Source organism: Penicillium subrubescens, assembly GCF_028828155.1.
Source record: "Penicillium subrubescens strain IBT 31985 chromosome Unknown utg000007l_segment0_segment0, whole genome shotgun sequence".
NCBI classification, from domain to species: Eukaryota; Fungi; Ascomycota; class Eurotiomycetes; order Eurotiales; family Aspergillaceae; genus Penicillium; species Penicillium subrubescens.
Genome location: NW_026643157.1, coordinates 3,125,107 through 3,144,456, shown reverse-complemented (window position 1 = coordinate 3,144,456; position 19,350 = coordinate 3,125,107). Strand labels below are relative to the sequence as shown.

The 19,350-nt window shown below is 49.7% G+C and overlaps 8 protein-coding genes across 8 annotated transcripts; 4 read left to right on the top strand and 4 right to left on the bottom strand.

Annotated features, from left to right (window-relative positions):
• Window positions 1-89: 89 nt before the first annotated feature.
• Window positions 90-2,080, top strand: N7473_010909 (CCCH zinc finger protein; the record flags this gene model as incomplete). The annotated part of the gene is made up of 2 exons (XM_057156848.1): window positions 90-1,688; window positions 1,835-2,080. 2 exons carry the CDS (start codon window positions 90-92, stop codon window positions 2,078-2,080), a joined length of 1,845 nt encoding a protein of 614 aa, XP_057005503.1.
• Window positions 2,081-3,697: 1,617 nt separating this feature from the next.
• Window positions 3,698-4,983, top strand: N7473_010908 (GPI anchored serine-threonine rich family protein). The gene is made up of 2 exons (XM_057156847.1): window positions 3,698-4,219; window positions 4,459-4,983. The coding sequence occupies exons 1-2, from the start codon at window positions 4,003-4,005 to the stop codon at window positions 4,929-4,931; spliced, it is 690 nt and encodes a 229-aa protein (XP_057005502.1). The 5' UTR covers window positions 3,698-4,002; the 3' UTR covers window positions 4,932-4,983.
• A 2,294-nt stretch (window positions 4,984-7,277) lies between these two features.
• On the top strand, window positions 7,278-8,427 carry N7473_010907 (uncharacterized protein; the record flags this gene model as incomplete). Its single annotated transcript, XM_057156846.1, has 3 exons — window positions 7,278-7,423; window positions 7,475-7,747; window positions 7,806-8,427. The coding sequence occupies 3 exons, from the start codon at window positions 7,278-7,280 to the stop codon at window positions 8,425-8,427; spliced, it is 1,041 nt and encodes a 346-aa protein (XP_057005501.1).
• A 454-nt stretch (window positions 8,428-8,881) lies between these two features.
• Window positions 8,882-9,141, bottom strand: N7473_010906 (glutathione S-transferase; the record flags this gene model as incomplete). The annotated part of the gene is made up of 2 exons (XM_057156845.1): window positions 8,882-8,959; window positions 9,028-9,141. 2 exons carry the CDS (start codon window positions 9,139-9,141, stop codon window positions 8,882-8,884), a joined length of 192 nt encoding a protein of 63 aa, XP_057005500.1.
• A 2,370-nt stretch (window positions 9,142-11,511) lies between these two features.
• N7473_010905 (uncharacterized protein) lies at window positions 11,512-12,770 on the top strand (the record flags this gene model as incomplete). Its single annotated transcript, XM_057156844.1, has 3 exons — window positions 11,512-11,766; window positions 11,888-12,186; window positions 12,266-12,770. The coding sequence occupies 3 exons, from the start codon at window positions 11,512-11,514 to the stop codon at window positions 12,768-12,770; spliced, it is 1,059 nt and encodes a 352-aa protein (XP_057005499.1).
• Window positions 12,771-13,185: 415 nt separating this feature from the next.
• Window positions 13,186-14,520, bottom strand: N7473_010904 (uncharacterized protein; the record flags this gene model as incomplete). Its single annotated transcript, XM_057156843.1, has 3 exons — window positions 13,186-13,977; window positions 14,070-14,307; window positions 14,363-14,520. The coding sequence occupies 3 exons, from the start codon at window positions 14,518-14,520 to the stop codon at window positions 13,186-13,188; spliced, it is 1,188 nt and encodes a 395-aa protein (XP_057005498.1).
• Window positions 14,521-15,763: 1,243 nt separating this feature from the next.
• Window positions 15,764-16,914, bottom strand: N7473_010903 (uncharacterized protein). Its single transcript, XM_057156842.1, has 3 exons — window positions 16,730-16,914; window positions 16,430-16,657; window positions 15,764-16,354 (listed from the first exon to the last, which is right to left on the bottom strand). Exons 1-3 carry the CDS (start codon window positions 16,835-16,837, stop codon window positions 15,806-15,808), a joined length of 885 nt encoding a protein of 294 aa, XP_057005497.1. The 5' UTR covers window positions 16,838-16,914; the 3' UTR covers window positions 15,764-15,805.
• Window positions 16,915-17,440: 526 nt separating this feature from the next.
• nop12 (rRNA-processing protein NOP12) lies at window positions 17,441-19,230 on the bottom strand. The gene is made up of 2 exons (XM_057156841.1): window positions 19,044-19,230; window positions 17,441-18,988 (listed from the first exon to the last, which is right to left on the bottom strand). The coding sequence occupies exons 1-2, from the start codon at window positions 19,161-19,163 to the stop codon at window positions 17,513-17,515; spliced, it is 1,596 nt and encodes a 531-aa protein (XP_057005496.1). The 5' UTR covers window positions 19,164-19,230; the 3' UTR covers window positions 17,441-17,512.
• Between the last annotated feature and the right edge of the window lie 120 nt (window positions 19,231-19,350).

Genomic DNA, 19,350 nt, shown 5'->3' with positions numbered 1-19,350 from the left:
CGCAATATTCAAATCCACCAGGTTATAACTACGCAGCAGGGAACTATGGATACCCAGCTCAACCACAACCCGTATCGACAACGTCGTACATGCCTCCGACTCCGACACCTCCCCCGCCATATCCTCACTCGCAGGCGAATTTCCAGCACCCTCAAACACCACCCTCCTATCAACCTTCTCAGTCCTACCCACAGCTCGCAGGCTCGGCTGCTTATCCAAGGGTCCCTGGGTACAACAATGGGCCCACTGCCAACATGACGCACTTGGCACCTTACCCTACACAATCTACGCCAACATACCCTCCCAATGTGCCTCCACCACAGCATGGTGCGCCGTCAAACAATCCGATGATGATGGGGGCACCATGGGGTGGTCCACCAGCACCACACGGGCGAGGAGGCTGGTCGTCTCATGCTCACGGCAACCATGCATCCAAACCACGACACCATAATAGCAACAAGCGTGATCATACATCTGCCTTCAACAAGCCGCAATCAACAGTACCGCGAACACCAGCACCACCAGCTGTCCCCAGCTTCGGCAACCCTCTCCCCTCGAAACCCCCACCGGCAGCAGATGTCACGAGAAAACCGGCGAAGAAACGCAAGAGAAAACACAACCAACTGGGACTGACGCCGAAGACTGATGACCACGAGTCAAGCGAGGAGGAAGAGGATGTGGACGAGGAGATCAAGCTTGCGCAAACAAGCTCTGATGCCGCTGCACCACTTCAGTTCTCCTACCGAGGACAAACGGCAACGTTGCAGTCGCAGTCCGACATTGCAGCCTGGATTGCGGAGCGCAAGAAGAAGTTCCCCACACAAGCTCGCATCGACGAGAAGAAAAAGGCTGCCGAGGAAGCCAAGACTGCCCGTGACGCGGCCCGACTTGAGAAACAAAAAGAGCGCGGGAAGGAAAAGGAAAAGCACAAGTCCAAGCAGCAGGCTTCTCCACCAAGACCTGCCGGGGATGCTTCTGCAAAGTCAGACCCGGCACTTGATGCCGCGCTGAAGGCGCAACGCAAGGCCGAGAAGATCAGGCGCAATCTCGCCAAAGCTGAGGCAGAGGCTGAAGCTGCAAGGCTGAAGGTGGAGGCGCTGCAGAGGCAAGCTCAAGGTTTGAAGGATAAAGAGTCCGCTCAAGAGCGGAACGAAGTGCCTACTACTGAGCTGCCAGCTGTACCATCTGCGGGCGCTGGAACAGGGGGCGCCGAAACTACAGATTTGGAATTCCCCAAAGCACCTGAATCATCATCAGGTGAGACTTCAACATCTGTTCCAGTTCCCGTCTCAGCTTCAGATCCCACGGCAGCAATCAACGTCGCAACCAATGTCGTCGATCCCAATTCGGATTTAGACCCCGATGGCTCAGACATGAGCGACTGGACTTCATCGAGTGGTTCAGGCTCCGACTCAGACTTAGACTCGGGTTCCAATGCGGATTCGGATTCCGATCGTGATGATGGCAATGACTCTGCGCCAGAGGAAGTAAGCTCACGGCGACAGGGTCCCGAGCGCGTGCCGGCGCCACTCCGCGAAGGCAAAAAAGCCCCATGTCGACACTTTGCGCGCACTGGGCGATGCAACCGGGGCGACCGGTGCAAGTTCTCGCATGAAGTCAGCGAGAAGGGACCCAAAACGAAACCAGCAGAGAAGGAGAAGAAGGGACGAAAGGGATTACTTCAAGCTGTAAGTTTTTTGTCTATTTTCCATGTTTACTTGATTTGAAGGTGTGGTGGTGTGATGATCCTTCATTACACCCCCTGTCTATTCTATATCAAGCATTTGAGGACCCAAAGTATAGATGACGGGGCTAATTACTTTTGGAACCATAGCTGCTGGACCGGCAAAAAGATGACGAAGACCGTCGGGCAATGGAAGTCATTTCCTGGCTCGGGCAGAATGGCCATTTAGCCGAGCCGGCAACAAGTCTGGAGGCCAGTGCAAGTGCCACTACTGTTGTCAATGCCAATGCCGATGCCAATATCGATGATAATGTTAATGCCGGCGTGAATGTTGGAGTGGACGTTGAAGCGAGTGTGCTTGCGAACACTGCCCCGCAATCGGATATCCCTGCCTAGTGGTTTTGGACCAGCGAATGAATAATACATATGAATGAACATCGGGGGGGAGTTTTGGTTTCTACTGGACTTGGCTTCTTTTTTGGCTTGTGATTGGTGTTCTAGAAGATGAGGGAGTAATCTCCGTGGTGGCATTGAGCTATCAGGTTAAAAAGTACGGCGCATTACGTCCAGGCAGTATTCTGGACACCGTATCTACACCTGTCATCTTTACCTCCTAAACAAAACACCCCAAGAATGCCCAGAATCATGAATGCCCTTGGCCTTCACTTGGCTGGGAAAGGGGTAGACTCTCACTGTGTTGTGATTAAAAAAAGTTTGACTTGGCCACGCGCATCCTCATTTCAGCCCGTCCATCCCGGATTTAATCAAGAAGTATAAGATTCAGCACGCGCCCACAGGTCATTTAACACTTCTACAGTGCAGTAAGATGACGAAATCATCATCTCCCTCCGACACCTACGTGGACAAAACTAAGGTGAAACTAGCCCCGAGGACCGAGAACCTGAAAAAAATCCTCCAAGCAGAGCCGCAAGCTTATCCTCAACTTTGGTTTCTTCAGCCTTAGAACCAATGTTTTAATCTTCCCATGATCACGATAATAAAAGCTGACCTCTCATCCATAAATATCAATAAAGGTTTTTTTTGGTTTTTCCAACCTCCAAAATCAAATGCAGTCACCCAGGCCGAGGGGCGAGCAAGCCATAAAAACATAATACAAAAATAACCCTGCTGTTACGCTGGAATAGGAATGGTTCAACCGCTGCGCCTCTCCACACGATTATCCCGAAGTTCCTCCCTGAGCGCCCACCTACGAGGCTACAGGCTAACAGGCTAGCCGAGGGCGAGTACCCTGCCCACAAGCAGACTGCATGACTAGGTACTCCGTACAGATGTTAGTTATGTTAGTGATGTGTAGGTGACATTCGAAGCGAGGCATGCTAAGTGGACAGGGGGGTGAGGAAGGGATTCTGCACCTGTCAGGGAGAAAGCACGAGGGAATCGCCACGAGTTACTCACTTCCAGTCTCTACAATACAGTACTGTTCAATATCAGGCCGTGATTCAACTTCCAGTGCCCAATAATGAATTCCTACTTTTCCCTACCCTTTCCCTTTCCTCTGCCCTTTTTGCCCTCTTTCTCTATCCAATTTCCGGGGGTCCAGCCCCCATTGGCCCCAGTAACCCAGGCCAAACCCAATTCCCAAATCCCAAGTCCACGATGGCGCTCTTCTCTGCCCCCACCCCATCACGCCTCATCTGGACCAATCATCACCGTCCTGGAATGATTGCGCCGCCACGCGATTTGACTATTTGATTTTAATCATTTTCCAAGGCCCCATATTTGACTGAACAAGTCTTAGCGACGAACTTAGGACGGGATTTTAGCGTAGCCGGTGCTTTCCTAGTTTGGGCGTCGTGGCCCATGGAGCACAGGCCAGATACAGTGTTCTTACAGTATTTTACGGGTAAAAATGAACTTTCTCTAAGCCATTCGAATTCTCGGGCGGGTATTTCTTGTACAGGTCAACTCCGGACATGGTTAGTTCATTATGATCCATGATCTAGCTTGATAGGCCGATGGCTGAAAATAGTTAGCCAGTCCCTTAGGGCCTTGGGGCTCGTCTCCAGCCAAAATATATGGTTGACTGTTTTTCCCCTCGCCTTCGCTCGCGCCTCTTTTGCTTTCTCGGCTTTCATATCCGCTCTCTCTCGCTCTCTTTCACTTTTTACTCTCAGCCTCTCTCTCGCCCTGATCACTTTCGACCGCATTCACTCCTTTTGATCGGCAACTTTGAGTAACATAGCCTCGTGCTTTATTTACTTCTTTCAAACTCTTATATTGTCTTAATTGCCTTCCCCTTTTCTTCTACCATTAATTCATATACCTTTTGAACAAACTTGTTTAAACACATCGCCAACATGCGCACTACCTTCGTCACTCTCGCTGCTGCGCTCTTCGCCGCCGTTGTCTCGGCTAACAGCAAGGCTAATGCCTTCAGCAACCCCGCTGGTGGTTACAGCTTCACTGTCGGCAAGGCTACTACCTTGACCTGGAACGCTGATAGCGGTAGCACTGTTACTCTGCGCCTGCAGTCTGGCGAGGTTTCTACTGCTAACACCGGCACTGTCATTGCTTGTGAGTATCCAATTGCATAGACATCATATCACAGTATATCCCATGTGCATCCGCGCTGGTAGTTGCATCAACGTACAGAATAGCTTCTATGCGAACATGCGCCTACCCACCGGATGTACCCGGATTAATCCCAATCACAATCATAACCCAATTTCACCCTAACCACCCTATCACAATCTCCATTCCCACAACCAAATCCCTCCAAAAGACTACTTATGACATAACTAACATTCTCCCAGCCGGCATCGCCAACGACGGCAGCTTCACCTGGTCCGTTCCCTCCAACCTCCCCTACGAGCCGGACTACACCATCGAAATCATCGACGACCAAGATACCTCCAACTACAACTTCTCTCCCCGTTTCACCGTTACCGGCGCCGCCGCCGTGGCCACTTCTACTTCTGCTTCCAGCACCAGCACCAGCACCAGCACTTCTTCTACCTCGACCACCACTGTCTCGACTACTTCCACCACCACCAAGACTTCTACTTCCACCCACTCCACCCCGACTACTATGACCACTGCCAGCTCTACCAGCGCTAGCTCTAGCTCTGCCGTCTCGACTACTTCCCAGTCCACCTCGACTAGCGCTTCTAGCACCTCTGCTTCCAGCACCTCTGCTGCGGCTGTGCCTACTACTAACGCTGGTGTTGTGAACCGCGTTTCTGGGGGTCTGTTGGCTGCTGTTGCTGGTGTGGCTATGTTGTTGTAAATTTTGGACTTTGCATTTTGAGCTGAATTTGCATTGAGGGTGAAGGGTGGGGTGAGGGGTTGATAGAGGGACTGTTGGGAGAGCCTGACTTGTACTTGTAGTACTTGTTATTTCCTTGTCGAGTTGTTCATATTTGTCTAATTGGCATTGTGTATATGGGGTTGATTCTGATTGATTGTGAGTCGGGTTCAAGAGTTGGACGGCTTCGATGTGTTTGGATGTATTTTGTTATGATTTGGAATTCATTTTTACCTTTTATACCCATAAGCCAAATACTAGGATAGTATCCATCTTTTCATATCTGTGACTCGTCATCTTCAGATCTAGATCATCTGAGACATAAGGATGGTGTTTCTTGGCATAGACCTTTGCTTTGAGACGCGATACTGTAGGAAACTCTTGGTACCAGGGGGCACACGTTATCTTCTAGCAGTCAGGAGGTACTTCGATTATGCGTCGTTAGATATTCCCTGCGATATGCTATCTTCCGATGACCGAATATCATTTTGCTGTGTGAGCATATGACAGTGGTAGTCAACTGACGAACTCGGCACTTCATTTACAACGGTCTCCCCTCCGTGATCGACGGTGGGTCCCCGGGGAATCAGTCATTCCTTCATAATCGTCGCAATTTCCGTGTTATTACCTAGCAATCTCCATACTCAAAATTTGAAATTACCAAGTCGTTCTATAAATTATTAATCTTGAAATACAGCATCATCTTCTCAGATCATCTTTATGATGCTCTAGAGCCAAACCCGGTGACTACTGTAGGATAGCTAACAGCGCTTCCAAACAAGGTACCACACCGCATGAAGGAGGAGGACGGAGAATAGTGTCCACTGATGTCACCGAGTGATAGCCTAGCCTACTGAACAGAATTCTAATTTATAGCTATGTACGAGCTTTAGCGGTCAGAGGCTCAGAGCGAAGGTAATGATGATCAACATCTGTGGAGAAAACAGTTCGGCTCATCCGTGCGGAGGTGTTCTTGGCTTACCCCAGTGAGACTGAACATTATGCTATAAACATGTCAACGTTTGAGCCCATGATGGCTGTGTGCCTACTATGGCCCTATTATCATCAGGCAAATTTCTTAGTCAACATGGTGGTCCCATTGACTTGCGTGGGGTATCATATGAACATGTTCATAGTCAGGTCGTCCTTGCTAGGGAAAGGTTAAGCCAAATACACACAAGACTTGATACATGTTCGGCATAATGAGAGTAGTCGTGCGAAAGAAGCGGAGAGTTATTTCATATGTAAATCAATGTGATCCTATACAGTGAAGTGCTTCTAATTGACCTCTCGAAGACGGAGAAACGGCATCTTGGTGGATCCATGCACTGTTTTCAAGGAACCTTGTTACTGAGGGATATCGTTTCAGGTCTCGGGACATATCGGTTTTATATGGCAAAGCAGCTGTTCGAGAAATTGAGAGAATATGAAAAAAAACCATGTTGACAGAGCCGGATGGCGGACTTGCTAATACAGGATGCCTGCCGCCTCTTGTACAATTACTACATTCACTTGGTAGAGATCAATCACTTAAGGGGTCAGCCGAGGCCACTTGCTAAAGAGCAATATCTTCTGCTCAAGATACTGAATCTCCAATTTCAACCACAGCGTCCGCTTAATCACTTTCTTCCATGCAGGACTCCTTGAGGCTTAAATGGAGGTGTGACAGGCTTATAGTCAAGCTTTTTGTGGGGCCTAAATTCCGGGGGCCAAGCAAACACGATGGATTCTTCCGTGATCTCCTAGGCAAGGCGACGACGCTATACTACAACAAGTCGAAATTGCGCCACCAGCAAATTCGGTCCTGCGAGTCAGGCGAGGGGCTGAGCGAACAACTTTCAACAGAGGCAAGAGGATCACATCCTCGATTACCTGACCACTTTGTATCCGGCCAGAGATTTCCTCTCTTCGAGAGCTTCTAACTTTGACTACTATTTTTGAAGGCATGGAGACTTGTGATATTGTGATATCACTCGAAAATTCACAGTTTCACTGTGAACTGTCAGGGGATCGCACGGTCCCTGCCTAAGCTCTATATTCCAACTGACTAGGACCTCAGGGTTACATTCCTATTACCATGTGGACTTAAGCAACAATAGTCACTCCACTAATATCGGCGGCGTGTCAGGGCCTGCGTTTGACTAGGCCCGAGTTCAGCCATCAGTCACTCACCACTTACCCGGGCTACCTCAGTCCCCAAGTGTTTGTTTGTACTCTCTCTTTCAGTAAAGATCTAGCAGCCCACTCGGTTTTTCTTTCCTGAATTGTTCTATCCTGACTTACAATAATCTACAACCACTTTAGTTTTTTTTGCTGCAACAAAGCACGATGAGACGATTTCGACTAGCCCTTGCTTCTTGCCTAATTGGCCCCCTAATCGTCTCAGCAAAAGCTGACCCAAAGTACAATGCTTCTCTTCCGTTTCGACCAAGTAATGTGACAGGACTAAGTGATATCTACCTCTGGGTTGGATCGTAGGTTAGAGGCCCAAATTCCATGCTCAGGCGTTACTGATCCCAACTCAGTTATTACAATGCCACCACGAAGAGAAGCTTCACTCCCGAGATCGGATCGACAGTCAACGCGTCAGTATGCAAAGATCTGCAAGGCAAGACGTTCACCACAGAGTTCCAATCCTTCCTCTCTATCACCGAGAGACGTCCTTACAATCTTGGCTCAAACCCAGTCAACACACTTTTGACTCTCTGGAACTCGGGCACAAATCTGTCACTCCCAAGCTCGATAGACTCGCTTCCTTGGTCATCATTCTCGCTGCGATGGTTTCTCGAGTCTGCCCCGTAAGCAATGGCATTCCCCGTGACATACATAAGAGATCTTTTTGGCCCGATTCTCTAGTAGCTGGGTAATTCATGCCAAGAACACCACGACTGAGAGCGACGCGCCCACTAGTTCTTTTGTCAATGATGTCTTCAACTTGACCTTATCCTTGAGCGCTAAAGGGGGTCCATACAACCTGACAGGAATCATCAAGGACGCAGGTACAATGATAGAGTCTTTCGACATGGATCTGAAACCCTGCAACTCTTCGTTCGAGAGCGGCCAGAGCTACGCATTGCTCATTGACCGCGATTATGGACTCAACACTGCCGGTTGGAATTGGAAATATCCAAAGGTTGACATGCAATTTGACAGCCAGACTGCCAACCTGACCGTGGATGGGTATGCCGCTGCCTTTCCATATCGAAATTCAATTACTGGATATGGCCAAAATAACCTAGTGAACTCGGATGAGGTTCAAGGAAAGATAAAGATTTCGTTCTTTGGGGCTATCGACCCTTACCATTCGGATACGCTGGTCAACACGAGCACAATACCTACTTGGCTTAGAACGGTGGGCTTTGGGAATAATTCCATGAACATCGGCCACAATAGCGGGGCTCCTGGCCGGTCTCGTCTATCTAATTGGAGTACTGCAACAGTCTTTGCTATTATTTCCTCGGCTTGGATTTACCTATGACACCCTAAAGAAGAGCTTAATATCATTTCCTTGGTTGATATCATGAATCTAAACACTTATTCACGCTGATATATGTCTACATAAAACAGTCTGCTGCGGACTAGAAGTATTTCTTGTAAGTGCAGTATCTTTAGTGGCCGGAGCGAAGGTAAAAGGTAATGATGATCAACACAGGCGGATTATGGGTAGCTTGCCCATGCCAGGGGTAAACACGAATAGACACAAGCCTCGATACCCGGTCGGTAAATTGAACAAGCAATTATATGAAAGGAGACATGATAGATATTCATTAGTCTCATTCACCGTTGTCATGTACTTCTAATCGAGCTATCAAAGATGAGAAAATGCAACTTGGCAGATCTAAGCACTATTTTGAAGGAACCTTGTTGATGGAAGCCTTCCACGCAGGCCGCTCACTCACCAACTTCCACCAAGCGAGTAAATGCGGTCTCGTCTAAACCTCATGCCACATGCCCAGCTTCTCCAAAAATGCAATCCAGGGGAGGTGGAAAATATCGACGACAGTATAATTCTAAAAAAAAAATCAGCCTTTCCATGCTGGTACTTTCAAATTAGTAAATATTTTCAAGATAGACGTACATTTCCTGCTAGGTTTGTTTGCGTTGCGAGGAGAGCCTCGTAATAATCGAAACATTGGCGAATCTGCGTCTCATAAGAGGACACCAACTCTTCATCTTTCTCTCCGTGTCCCATCATCCTAATTCAATAGTATACGAGAAGTCTCTTTGTGGTTGTGTAACAAACTTTATACAAATCTTTTCGTAGGCCAACCCTTTGCATGGCGCATCGAAGTACGAGTACTCCACGCTAGCCGCCTGCTCCAACAGTGCCGACCCTGACTCTGGACCAAGCAAATCAACGTCCCTGTGGTACCGGTTTGCTAAATAGCGGCAGATGGCACGAGACTCAAATAGCTTTACTATTGAATCATCTTCCAGAGCAGGAACTTTTGCGAACGGGTGCCTCTCGCTAATATATTTAGGATCCTAGGCACATGTGTAGTGGATGGATAATCTCGCAGTAGTGTAGTCTTAGATCCAGATAACGCAGACAAGCAGTAATGGGACTGTACCCATCCCAGACTCTATGAGTAGGGTGAAGTGCATTTATTTACTTTGAAAAAACCTTAATGGATTATTTTGGGTGGAGCTACCTATCTGAAGAAGTTGACCGATAGCCGATCTCTAACGGTTCATCCGAGTTTCCCTTCTATTTCAGGACACAGTCGTGACTCCATTGCCGTTCATTTGAGCTTGAATCAAATAGCCGAAGTACTCCATTTGCTCCAGTTGTATATCGGTGCCACAAGTAAGCTCATAGATTCCGTATCCACATCGCCTATTTGTCTAGGTAGACGATTAAGTTGCAAATACTTTCTAAAAAAAGAGAGAACTTTGAGAAATCTGTTCTATAGCTCTTCTTAATTAATGAAAGTTCGCTTGGTTACTGTAGTATGGAATCATTAGTGAGAGGCGTTATCACTTCTAGTTGTACTGAATGAGCATCAGGCAGCATAGAGTGGTGATGATTACTGAGCTGTCAGACAAAATGGGAAAGCGGCCAATATGCAAAATAAAACATATATGCGGAATTGATATGAGACTTATGATTTTTACAACAATCCCATCGCCTTCATTGGAGCGAGGCGATATTTTTAAGCGACGTCATACTTCACATTTCCGACGAAGCAACAATCTGCAAGGACAGAATACGAAAGTACAACCACCTAGTTTGAGGAACGAGCCAGCATCTGTTGAAGCAATCATGCAGTCATAATTCTCTGCCAACGCTCGACTCCACTTGGCAGGGGTGAGACATTTCGGATCTGATGAGATCTGATGTGATCTCTCCACTGCCGAGAAGAACCCCCCTCGATTCGGCCCGCTCCAGCCAATTCACATAGCCACGGCTCCGCCAGGAACGCCGGGGATATCCAGGGACGCGTGGGATGTGCACTTCCTTACCGCTGGATTCGCAGTGTGGATACCTCACCAGCGGATCGATCGACTCTGCCACGATGGATTGTCAATGGCATGGATAGAGCCACTGCCCCGCGAGTTGTGACCATGGCTGCCATGCGGCGTTTCACAATCCGTTCGTTATTGTCATCTCGACTGAGCTCAGCCCCAGTTGTGGCAGGATCAATCCTGTTATCCTGGCGAAAACTGCCGGAGGACAAACACACGGGATTTATGGAGCATTTTGACAAGAGTCATTCAGACCCTGAAGATGACTACTGTCACAAATACAGACCGCATCGACCTAGCCAAGACTCGAAATCCTAAGAACAAACAGCTTCAAGCATGTTCATCTTTCCCATCTTCGCAAGTTTTTACACCAGTTAATGCGAACTCACCGTCATCAAGGGTTCCATCCGCGCACATCCAAGCGAACATCATGCAAGGCTCACCGGTCTATCGTCACTACCAGATCCGCACCGCCCTCGTGTCTCTAGCATCTATAAGCAAGGGTTCAGCACCATGCAGGACACCACCGAAAAGCCTACCCCATAAGGCTCGACTTATCCAGCTTGATGACCCCGGAACCCGCTGACTGCCGAAGAAAAAAGCGACTGCCTACGTGCATGTGAGATATGCAAGCAGGGGGGCTCGATCAATGGACTAGAAGATGGAGGTAATCAGCCATCATCACTGGTGACAGGGAGTTTCTGGGCCCGTCAGGTATATTCCTGTGCGACGATGATAGTTGCAAGTTCTCGGGTTATCGTGTCGATGACAATGTCAATGCCATCGCTAGAACTCAAGTCCTCAGCCCGAGCTTGCGATGACACTGCGGTTCCGATACTAATGCACGAATGTACATGCTGATCGTCCCGCTGGCCCTGCAGAGGAATGGATGCGAATATGCATCAGACCGGGATCCGAGGACTGTCGATTTCTAATTATACCGGGTTGCCAGGAGAGGCGGTCTATATAATATCTCGTTGCTGACCGCAGTCCACAGGAAAAGTTTCCGATCAGCAAGGACATCTTTTCCACCATATAGTCAGCTCAATCCGACTCCTGGAGTGTGTCACTGTCTACTACTGCGAACTCCTCCACAATGCCATTCAGCATCTACCTCGCCGTCTCGGCAGCTGCCCTGGCCGGCCTTGCACAGCTCGCTTTTGCACAAACCAACATCACCGCCAGTGCTTGTGTCGAGGAATCCGTCTATTCAGACTGTAACCACAATGTCGCCGATACATGGCGCTCCTGCATTAACAATTGCAACGGCAATGGCGACTGTATTGTAGACTGTGGATGTACCGCGCACCAGGAGTATATCAATTGCATGGCACACTCATGTTGGAACCAGGTCTGTCTCTTCTCTGATATACACTGTCCTCGACATCGAAACCTTCGTCGTGCCAATTCTTCAATTGCAAGCTGTAACGTTCTCAACCCATATAACTAACGTACCATCTTCCTACATCCAGGTCTACTCCTGCGAATACCAACTCTTCGTCCAGCAATATTTCGCCGTATGCCCCAGCGCCACAGAACCAATCCCCTTCTGGCCAGCCCCAGATAACGCACCAAACCGCTGCTCCTGCAGTCTAGGCAAAGTCCTCACAAACACCCTCTCCGCACGCAAAGAACAAACCTCCTGCGTCGAGAACATAACCAACCAAGCCCTCAACAACATCCCCGACCTCTCGAATCTGGGTAATATCCCTGATATCGCACGCACAGCGACAAATTGTGCCTGCTGCGGCGCTAGTGCTAGCATGTCCTCGTACGTATACACATCAAACTAGAAACTTAACCCAAAAAACAGAAGAAAAGCAAGATCTAATCCGTTTTCTGATGTGTAGTGCATGGGAAATCTGCCTAAACACAATCCCAACCCTCGCCGGCGCAAACCTCTGGCCCCTCTTCTTCCCCTCAGCATACCCAAACCTCTACACCTCAATCCCGAATTTCGCCTGGTCAGGCTGCGACGACATTTTATCGAATACCGACTGCGCGAACCTAGGATTCTCGGATACAAACAACAAGTTCTATAAGCCGGGTGATTTTCCCAAAAATGGGACTTCCACGTTGCATAATGTTGCGGGAACGGTTACGGCGCCGCCGAGTGGGACGGTGATTACTTGGTCGCAGGCGAGTGCTACTTATACGGTTACGGCGACGGGGGTTGATAAGAAGGTTGTTGCTGGGGCTGGTCAGACGAGTGCGGGTGGGAGTGGAAGTGGGAGTGGGACGGGGAGTGAGGCTGCTGCGAGTGCAACGGAGAGTGCTAATGCGGGTGTTATGAGGGGCGTTGGGTCTTTGGGCAGGTTGGTTGGGGTGGTTGTTGGTGGGTTGATGGTGGTGTGAGTGAATTGATGCTTCAAATAGTGTTGGATAGTCGATGTTGGATCTTGATCAAGGTGAGATACTCATGATTTACAACTCCATGGACGATATATCAAGGGATGATGGTTAATGTGATGAGTTACGGTTATGCTATGTGATGGCGGGTAACTGAGAAACCAAAAGGTTGTCATTTGTTTATGAATGACTTGTGGACATAATGCAATGACAGACATGATCTAGGATGTTGAATTCGATCTAAGAATAAGACGAGGTCTAAGAATAAATGCTCTAGAGAGGACAACGAAGTAAAAACCGCCCAAACAACAGGCAAAAGCCCAGAAACCAAACACCATTTGCACCGAGTCTAGCATGCAGATGCATACCCAATGATCAAGGATCCGAGTACAGGATATACTCAATCCCCATCTCAACCTCCTCAAACCCAATTCGGAACAACCCTCTTCAAAAATTTCATAAACTTAAAGAAACCCACCGCATACTCCACATTCCCCGGGGGATCAACCACCCTCTCAGGGAACGCAATGCCCGCACCAAACAACCCCGGAATCTCAGGCCCATCATTCCCTTGCTCATGAAACTTGCCCGAACCATGATCAAACTCCATCTTCAAAGCTTCCCCGTCCCTCCCCAACCGCGGCAACGGATCCCTCGTGAACCCCACCGCATGAACAATATACGAGCAAGCCGGCAATTCAGCCTGATACTGCGCAGCCTCACGACCCTCGCCGCCCCCACAATCAATCTTCTCAATGACCTGGCCAGCAGGTGAAGTAGCAAGTTTGTCGTCTTCGAGCTCTCCGCGCGCAAAGTCCGCGGCTAGACCCTTGAGACCGGTGTTATCGCGCAGAATCCAGCCGTCCATATACTCTGCGTAGCGGAGGGGGTGGCGCGTGAACCACTTTACGCGTAGATGGGGGTGGGAGTCGCGGGCGAGAGTGACGAGGTTGAGGAGGGCGAGGATGGCGCTGTGGGAGGCGCCGATTACGGCGACGGTGGTGGGGGTATTGGTGGGCAGGGTCGTTGCTAGTTCGGAGGGTTTGAGGACAGTGTCTAGGTCTAGGCGGGTGATGTCGAGGCCGGGGATTGGGACGGGGATGTTGGTGGGGTGGGAGCCAGTGCAGAGGATGAGGCGGGTTGTTTCGATTGTGAGTTCGTCGGATGAATTGTGCTGTTTGATGTGGACGGTCCATTGGGAGTTAGGGGACGTCTGTTTGCCATGATGTCATTGTTAGTCTTCCTCCGTGATACACATAATTGTTGTAGAGTGATATGGGTGATGGTGGAGGAGCTTTGATTTACCCTGCTGCTCAAATTGGCGGCTGTCACAAAGCCGCGGCAGGCGTGGACTTGATCCATCTTGATCAGCCCGTCCGTGAGACCGCGAATCATGTCTGCAGCGTAGCCGAGATGACATGTCTTTTCCTGATCCAGCTTGGCCATAGTTGTGAATGCATTAGGTCGAGGGGTGCTCTCGATGACTGTCTTGAAGGGCTGCACGGCAGTGGCGTACGCCTGGAAGAGAGCGACTTTGGTGTTGCTACATGATGCTCGTTAATCGAGATCCCGGTGATCGGATCAAAGAGCCCACCAACCTGGGAACCTCGCGGTATTTGCGATGGACACGGCCAGACTCGAAACTAGGGTCAATCCAAGCGATTGTGCCTAGTTGGCGCTCCAGCAGGTTGCCCACGACAGCCACACCGGCTGGGCCCGCGCCCACCACGACAGCTGCGCAATTCCTTGTAGCCATGATTGCAAGAGGATGTGCGGAGAGTAAGTCAGAACAGACAACAAGAACGAAGGAAACCAGAAAGTGTGGTGAGAAGGGTGTAAAATATGTAGAAAATCGCAGAGTTAGAGAGAAGTGGAAATGCAAGTCAAAATGGATTCATTCGGGTATCTAAATAAGAAAAACCGGCCCAGTCATCCACAGACCGCAAGTTATCGCACCAAGACATGGTAACACGCGGACCGCAACAGAGAGGGGCGAACCAAGTTCTAAAAGGGGTCGGGACATCCAAGGACCCAAAAAGCCAAGAACCCGCGGCACGATAGCAGGAATGGGAGGTGGGAAATCGTCCAAAAGGAATGCGTAACACTCCGATGACCATTTCGCCAGCCCAGATAACGCAACCATCGGCCAGTCGGGACGTCGCTAGCGGGGAACAGCAGTACGCAGAGTACACGATGCGGTCAACCTTGAGAGAGGACTCGTCCCGGGGACGCCCCTCTCTTTGCCCTCTGGCAGTATCCATGACACATTAGGCAGTTGTATTGTTGTAGTCATCGTGGCCCGTCTCGGTCGAGAAGACGATCGTGACTCGATCCGACGGCTGGGTTGGACTTTTTTCTCGCCTTCAGCTGATAATCAGCTGACCATCGGCCGAGAAGCGCAGTGAGCCCCACTGAATTGCACTTTGCGTCGGCTGGTCGGCTGGTCGGCTGCGTCGGTTCTGCCAGGCGGAAAGAGCGATGGGGGGACTCTGTTGTTTCGGTGTCTTGGCCTCAAGATGGGCTTCGCTGTGTCTGTTCAAGGGGCATGTTAGTGAGTGTCAGACGAGCTATGAGCGTCGTCAATGTGCCTGTCAGGCCTGTTTGAAGGGTGGAAAAGGGAAAGAAAGTCGGTTGAGGGAGGGCGTTTGGTCTTATACTCGCCTGTCAGGTCGATCTGGAGGGCTTGGCGAAATTGCGTGATCGAGTTGAAGGCCTTGGTGCCTGAGGCTGAAGTTTGCCGGAATCAAGCCACGCCAATGGACCCTAAGGCCTGTATCCCGTTGTGTAGTCTAAAATGATCGTTGATAGATCCATTAAAGACTTTGTAGGATGTTTTCGCGCTGACAGTATGGCTTTTACCTAGCGTTACTCATATTCTATACTAACTGTCCTATACCAAGACGCGAAGTATGAAGGTATCATTAGTACTATCCTCAGTCAAAAGAAGTCTTGGAAAATATTGATTAGATTCATTGAGAGCGTATGAGATACATGTAAGCCTCATGTAGAGTGGGCCTACCTATAGCCTAACACTCCCATCCTCAAACAGCCCAATACACAGTCACAGAAGCACGGTAAACATGATTCGACCACCCAGGAAAGCGCGCTCTCGCCCAAAGAGCAACAGAATCCCCAACCTGCATCTCCCGCACAACCCGTCCATCAAGAGTAGCCCGACCACGCCCCTTGGTTTGTTCAACATCAAGTGCCGCCGGTGAATCAGGCTGGACATTATCTTCTGAGTCCCAGATAATCTCAACATCCTGCATCTCAGACACACGAGCACCATTCACTTGAACCTTATGTTCACTAGGCAACAGAAGAGGATCATCCGGTCCACGGGGTATAGTCGTTTCACCCTTCTCATGTTCCAAAAGCACTTGCTCCTCACCATCAACGTACATCTTCTTCTCGTGCGCGCCACGGATAATTTCTGCATCGAACCACGTCCAGGAATGTTCGTACATATTCTCATTAATCCGGCCGGGGCCTTGATCATGAGACGATAAGTGGAACACGATTTTCCGGCATGGATGGTTAGTAGAACGGTGGGGTAGTGGTTTTGGTGAATCGGGTGAGCGTTCAAGTTGCTTTATCGTGGGGTTTTTACTTTGTTAGCGCATACGTCATCGGGGTGAATAACCCCTCATGATAACATTACATACCTTTCGATCGTAGCAGAGTGGGACAGTCTTCAGAAGGACTTGGTCTCGGTCTTTTCTGATGATTCGGTGTGTGCCTTTTTCTGGGGGCGCCATTGTGGCTGTGGTTGAGGGCCAGTATTCGGCTGTGTCGATGATTTGGTCCACGATCTCGACAGGTACGCCTAGTCTCCATTGTAAGAAACTGCGGACTCGCAGGGCGTCCCAGGCACTGGGTAGATGTTCAGGAGTCTGTAGAGCGATAATCTCTTGTAATTAGTATGCAGGTTAAGCAGGTTGATTATTGATGGAGTTTCAAGGCACCTCGTCTTTGGTGTCTGCCTGCTCGTCCTCATTAACTGATCGTTCATTTATTCGGCGCAAGGCCTGCCGTGCGCCATGGGGAATCATCATGGAAAGTGAGAATGGCATGTAAATAGTAGTTGTACGAGGAACAGTCAAAGCTCAAAGAAGGATGGGCAATAAGAGCGAATGAAGTTGGCTATGTTGATGTGTGATGATGGAAGGTCAGGGTCAGGTAACTAAGCTAGGCGGGTCTCCGCAGATCACTGATCGACAACGAGATCTCTATGATATTTCCTTGATCCACGGCCAACAAACATCCATCCAGAGTTGTATCCAGAGTTGTGAACAAAGTAATCCGTTTATTCTAATATAGCGGGGATGACAGCTATAGTCAAACCAGCAGCCATTATTTAACAACCAGTACTTGTCTCAGTTTGTGTTCTTTCAAGTTATTCAGCTTGCCCCGCATTTCAGCTGGACGATCCACAGGTACACATCCTGCGACCACTTATTCTTGGTTTATGCATAAGCTTGATGTTTGAAATCTGTATGTACAGTAATTAGAACGCTAGTCACAGAGACTTTGCATTGTTAATTAAAGTGTAGTAAGGATTACCTAATCCGGTATGCTCAATGACTGAACATTCTTGGTGTATCTAAACCTGACGACCACAGGATTCTACTACCATAAGACCAACATTGTAGAGATGAATCGTCAATTGATGATATCTGCAAGTAATTTGAATGCCCTTCCCAACGCCAACAAGATACAAGAATCAAACACTTCTTTTAGACCTCAAATCATGGCCGCTGTCCACCAGCTGCCCGGTACGCCGCCGCACGCTTGCTGCTGCGGTTCTTGGGCTTACCCTTTGAGCCACGGCTCTTCACCTTCAGCTTCAGACCCTTCGAGCCACCCTCGCTAGCACGGTGGCCCTCAAACACGAATGAGTTTCCGGCAATGCCACCCTTGCCCTCGGACTTCATCTGTGAAGCACCGGCACGGCCAAGCAGCTTGCCCGCACGACCTTGAAGAGTCTTCCGAGCCAGGTCTCCGGCACGACCACCTTTGCCGCCCGAGTCATCACGTCTCTTCATCACCTTGCGGGCACGGGTCACGCGGATCTTGCGAGGCAGCAGAGGGGGGAAGTTCTTCTCATTGAGAACAAGAGCCTGCTCCACACTGGTACCCTCGTAGAATTGAACATAGGCAAAGCCCTTACCAACACGAGTGTTCTGATCACGAATCACACGGACAAATTCAACATTCTTCTTGACGGCCTTCTTGTCTTTGGTGTCGCCTGTGTGGGCATTGAATACCCGCCAGAGACCTTCCTCAATGTCGGAGGGCTTGCGGGGCTTCTTCTTCTTGCCGTCTTCATCCTCCTCGGCAACTTCTTGGTCGACAAAGTCCAGGTTACCGACGAACACGCATCGCTTATTGTCGATCTCAGCAGGGTGCGCAATGCTATCAACACGCAAGTGTCGGTCGAGAACAATAGTTCCGTTCAACGCGGCGGGAGCCTTGCGAGCCGCCAGAACAGTGGTGTAAACGGCATAGGCGTTGGTGCTGTGGGTGGTATCATCCAGAATCTCGCGGCGAGCGAAAGAGGCACGCTTGGGAACACCACCACCGCTGGCGAATGGCACGGAACGGAATCGGATGGACTCAACCTTGTGTGGGCCGGAGGATTCTGGCAGATTGGGGCAGAAGGATGCCAGGTGTCGGAGAAGGGTCTTCTTGCCAGCCTTGGACTTGATTGCTTCGGTTGAGACGTTACCCAAGAAGACTGTGCGGTTGGACTTTTCCACCTCGCTGGCCTTGGAGCTACCAGACACACTCTCGTGCACAGGAACAGGCTCCTTTTCAGCGGCCTCCTCCTCGTCGCTGTCCTTGGATTCAGCATCTTCCTCAGCCTCAGCCTCAGATGCATCGCTCTCGTCATCGTTTTTTCCCTCGGTGGGCTTTTGGCGCTTGGCTTGCTCGGCATTGCGCTTGTCTTCGGCCCTCTGCTCTTCCTTCTCAAGACGGCGCATGTATGAACCCTCGAGGTCATCCTCCACTCCGCCTCTCTTGCGCTTGCGGCTCTGGGTGTCGGCAGCCTTTTCTTGCTCAGCCTCGGACTCACTAGCCTCAGCAGAATCATCGGCAGCATCCTCCATCTCTTCGTCCTCTGACTCGGCCTCGTCGTCCTCCGCGGCGACATCCTCGCTCTCCTTCAATTTCCTCGGCTTGAGCTCGACATATTTAACAGTGGGGGTTTTCACCGGGCCAGCCTGGAACATAAAAAGTCAGTAAGTCCTCCATCTTGACACAATTAACAAAACATACACTCTTCTCGAACAGTGAAGACAGACCCGCGTCCAGCGGTGCGCTACCCAGGAAGGGAATGCCACCCTTGGTGGGCGCCTCAGGGGCCGACTTTGACTGCGATTTGGATTTCTTGCCCATTTTGAGGAATTTCTCGTCCCAAAAGAAATCTATTTCTTTGGGATTTGTTCAACAAGTTGCGTCGAATAGCGGCTGTGGAAGACTGCGCATATCTCCGAACTTTTTTTTCTTTGGGCTTATCGGTCTTGGCGCGGGAGCTGTTGCGCATCACATGATTTTGAACTCCATACTCGAGAGATATCAACAA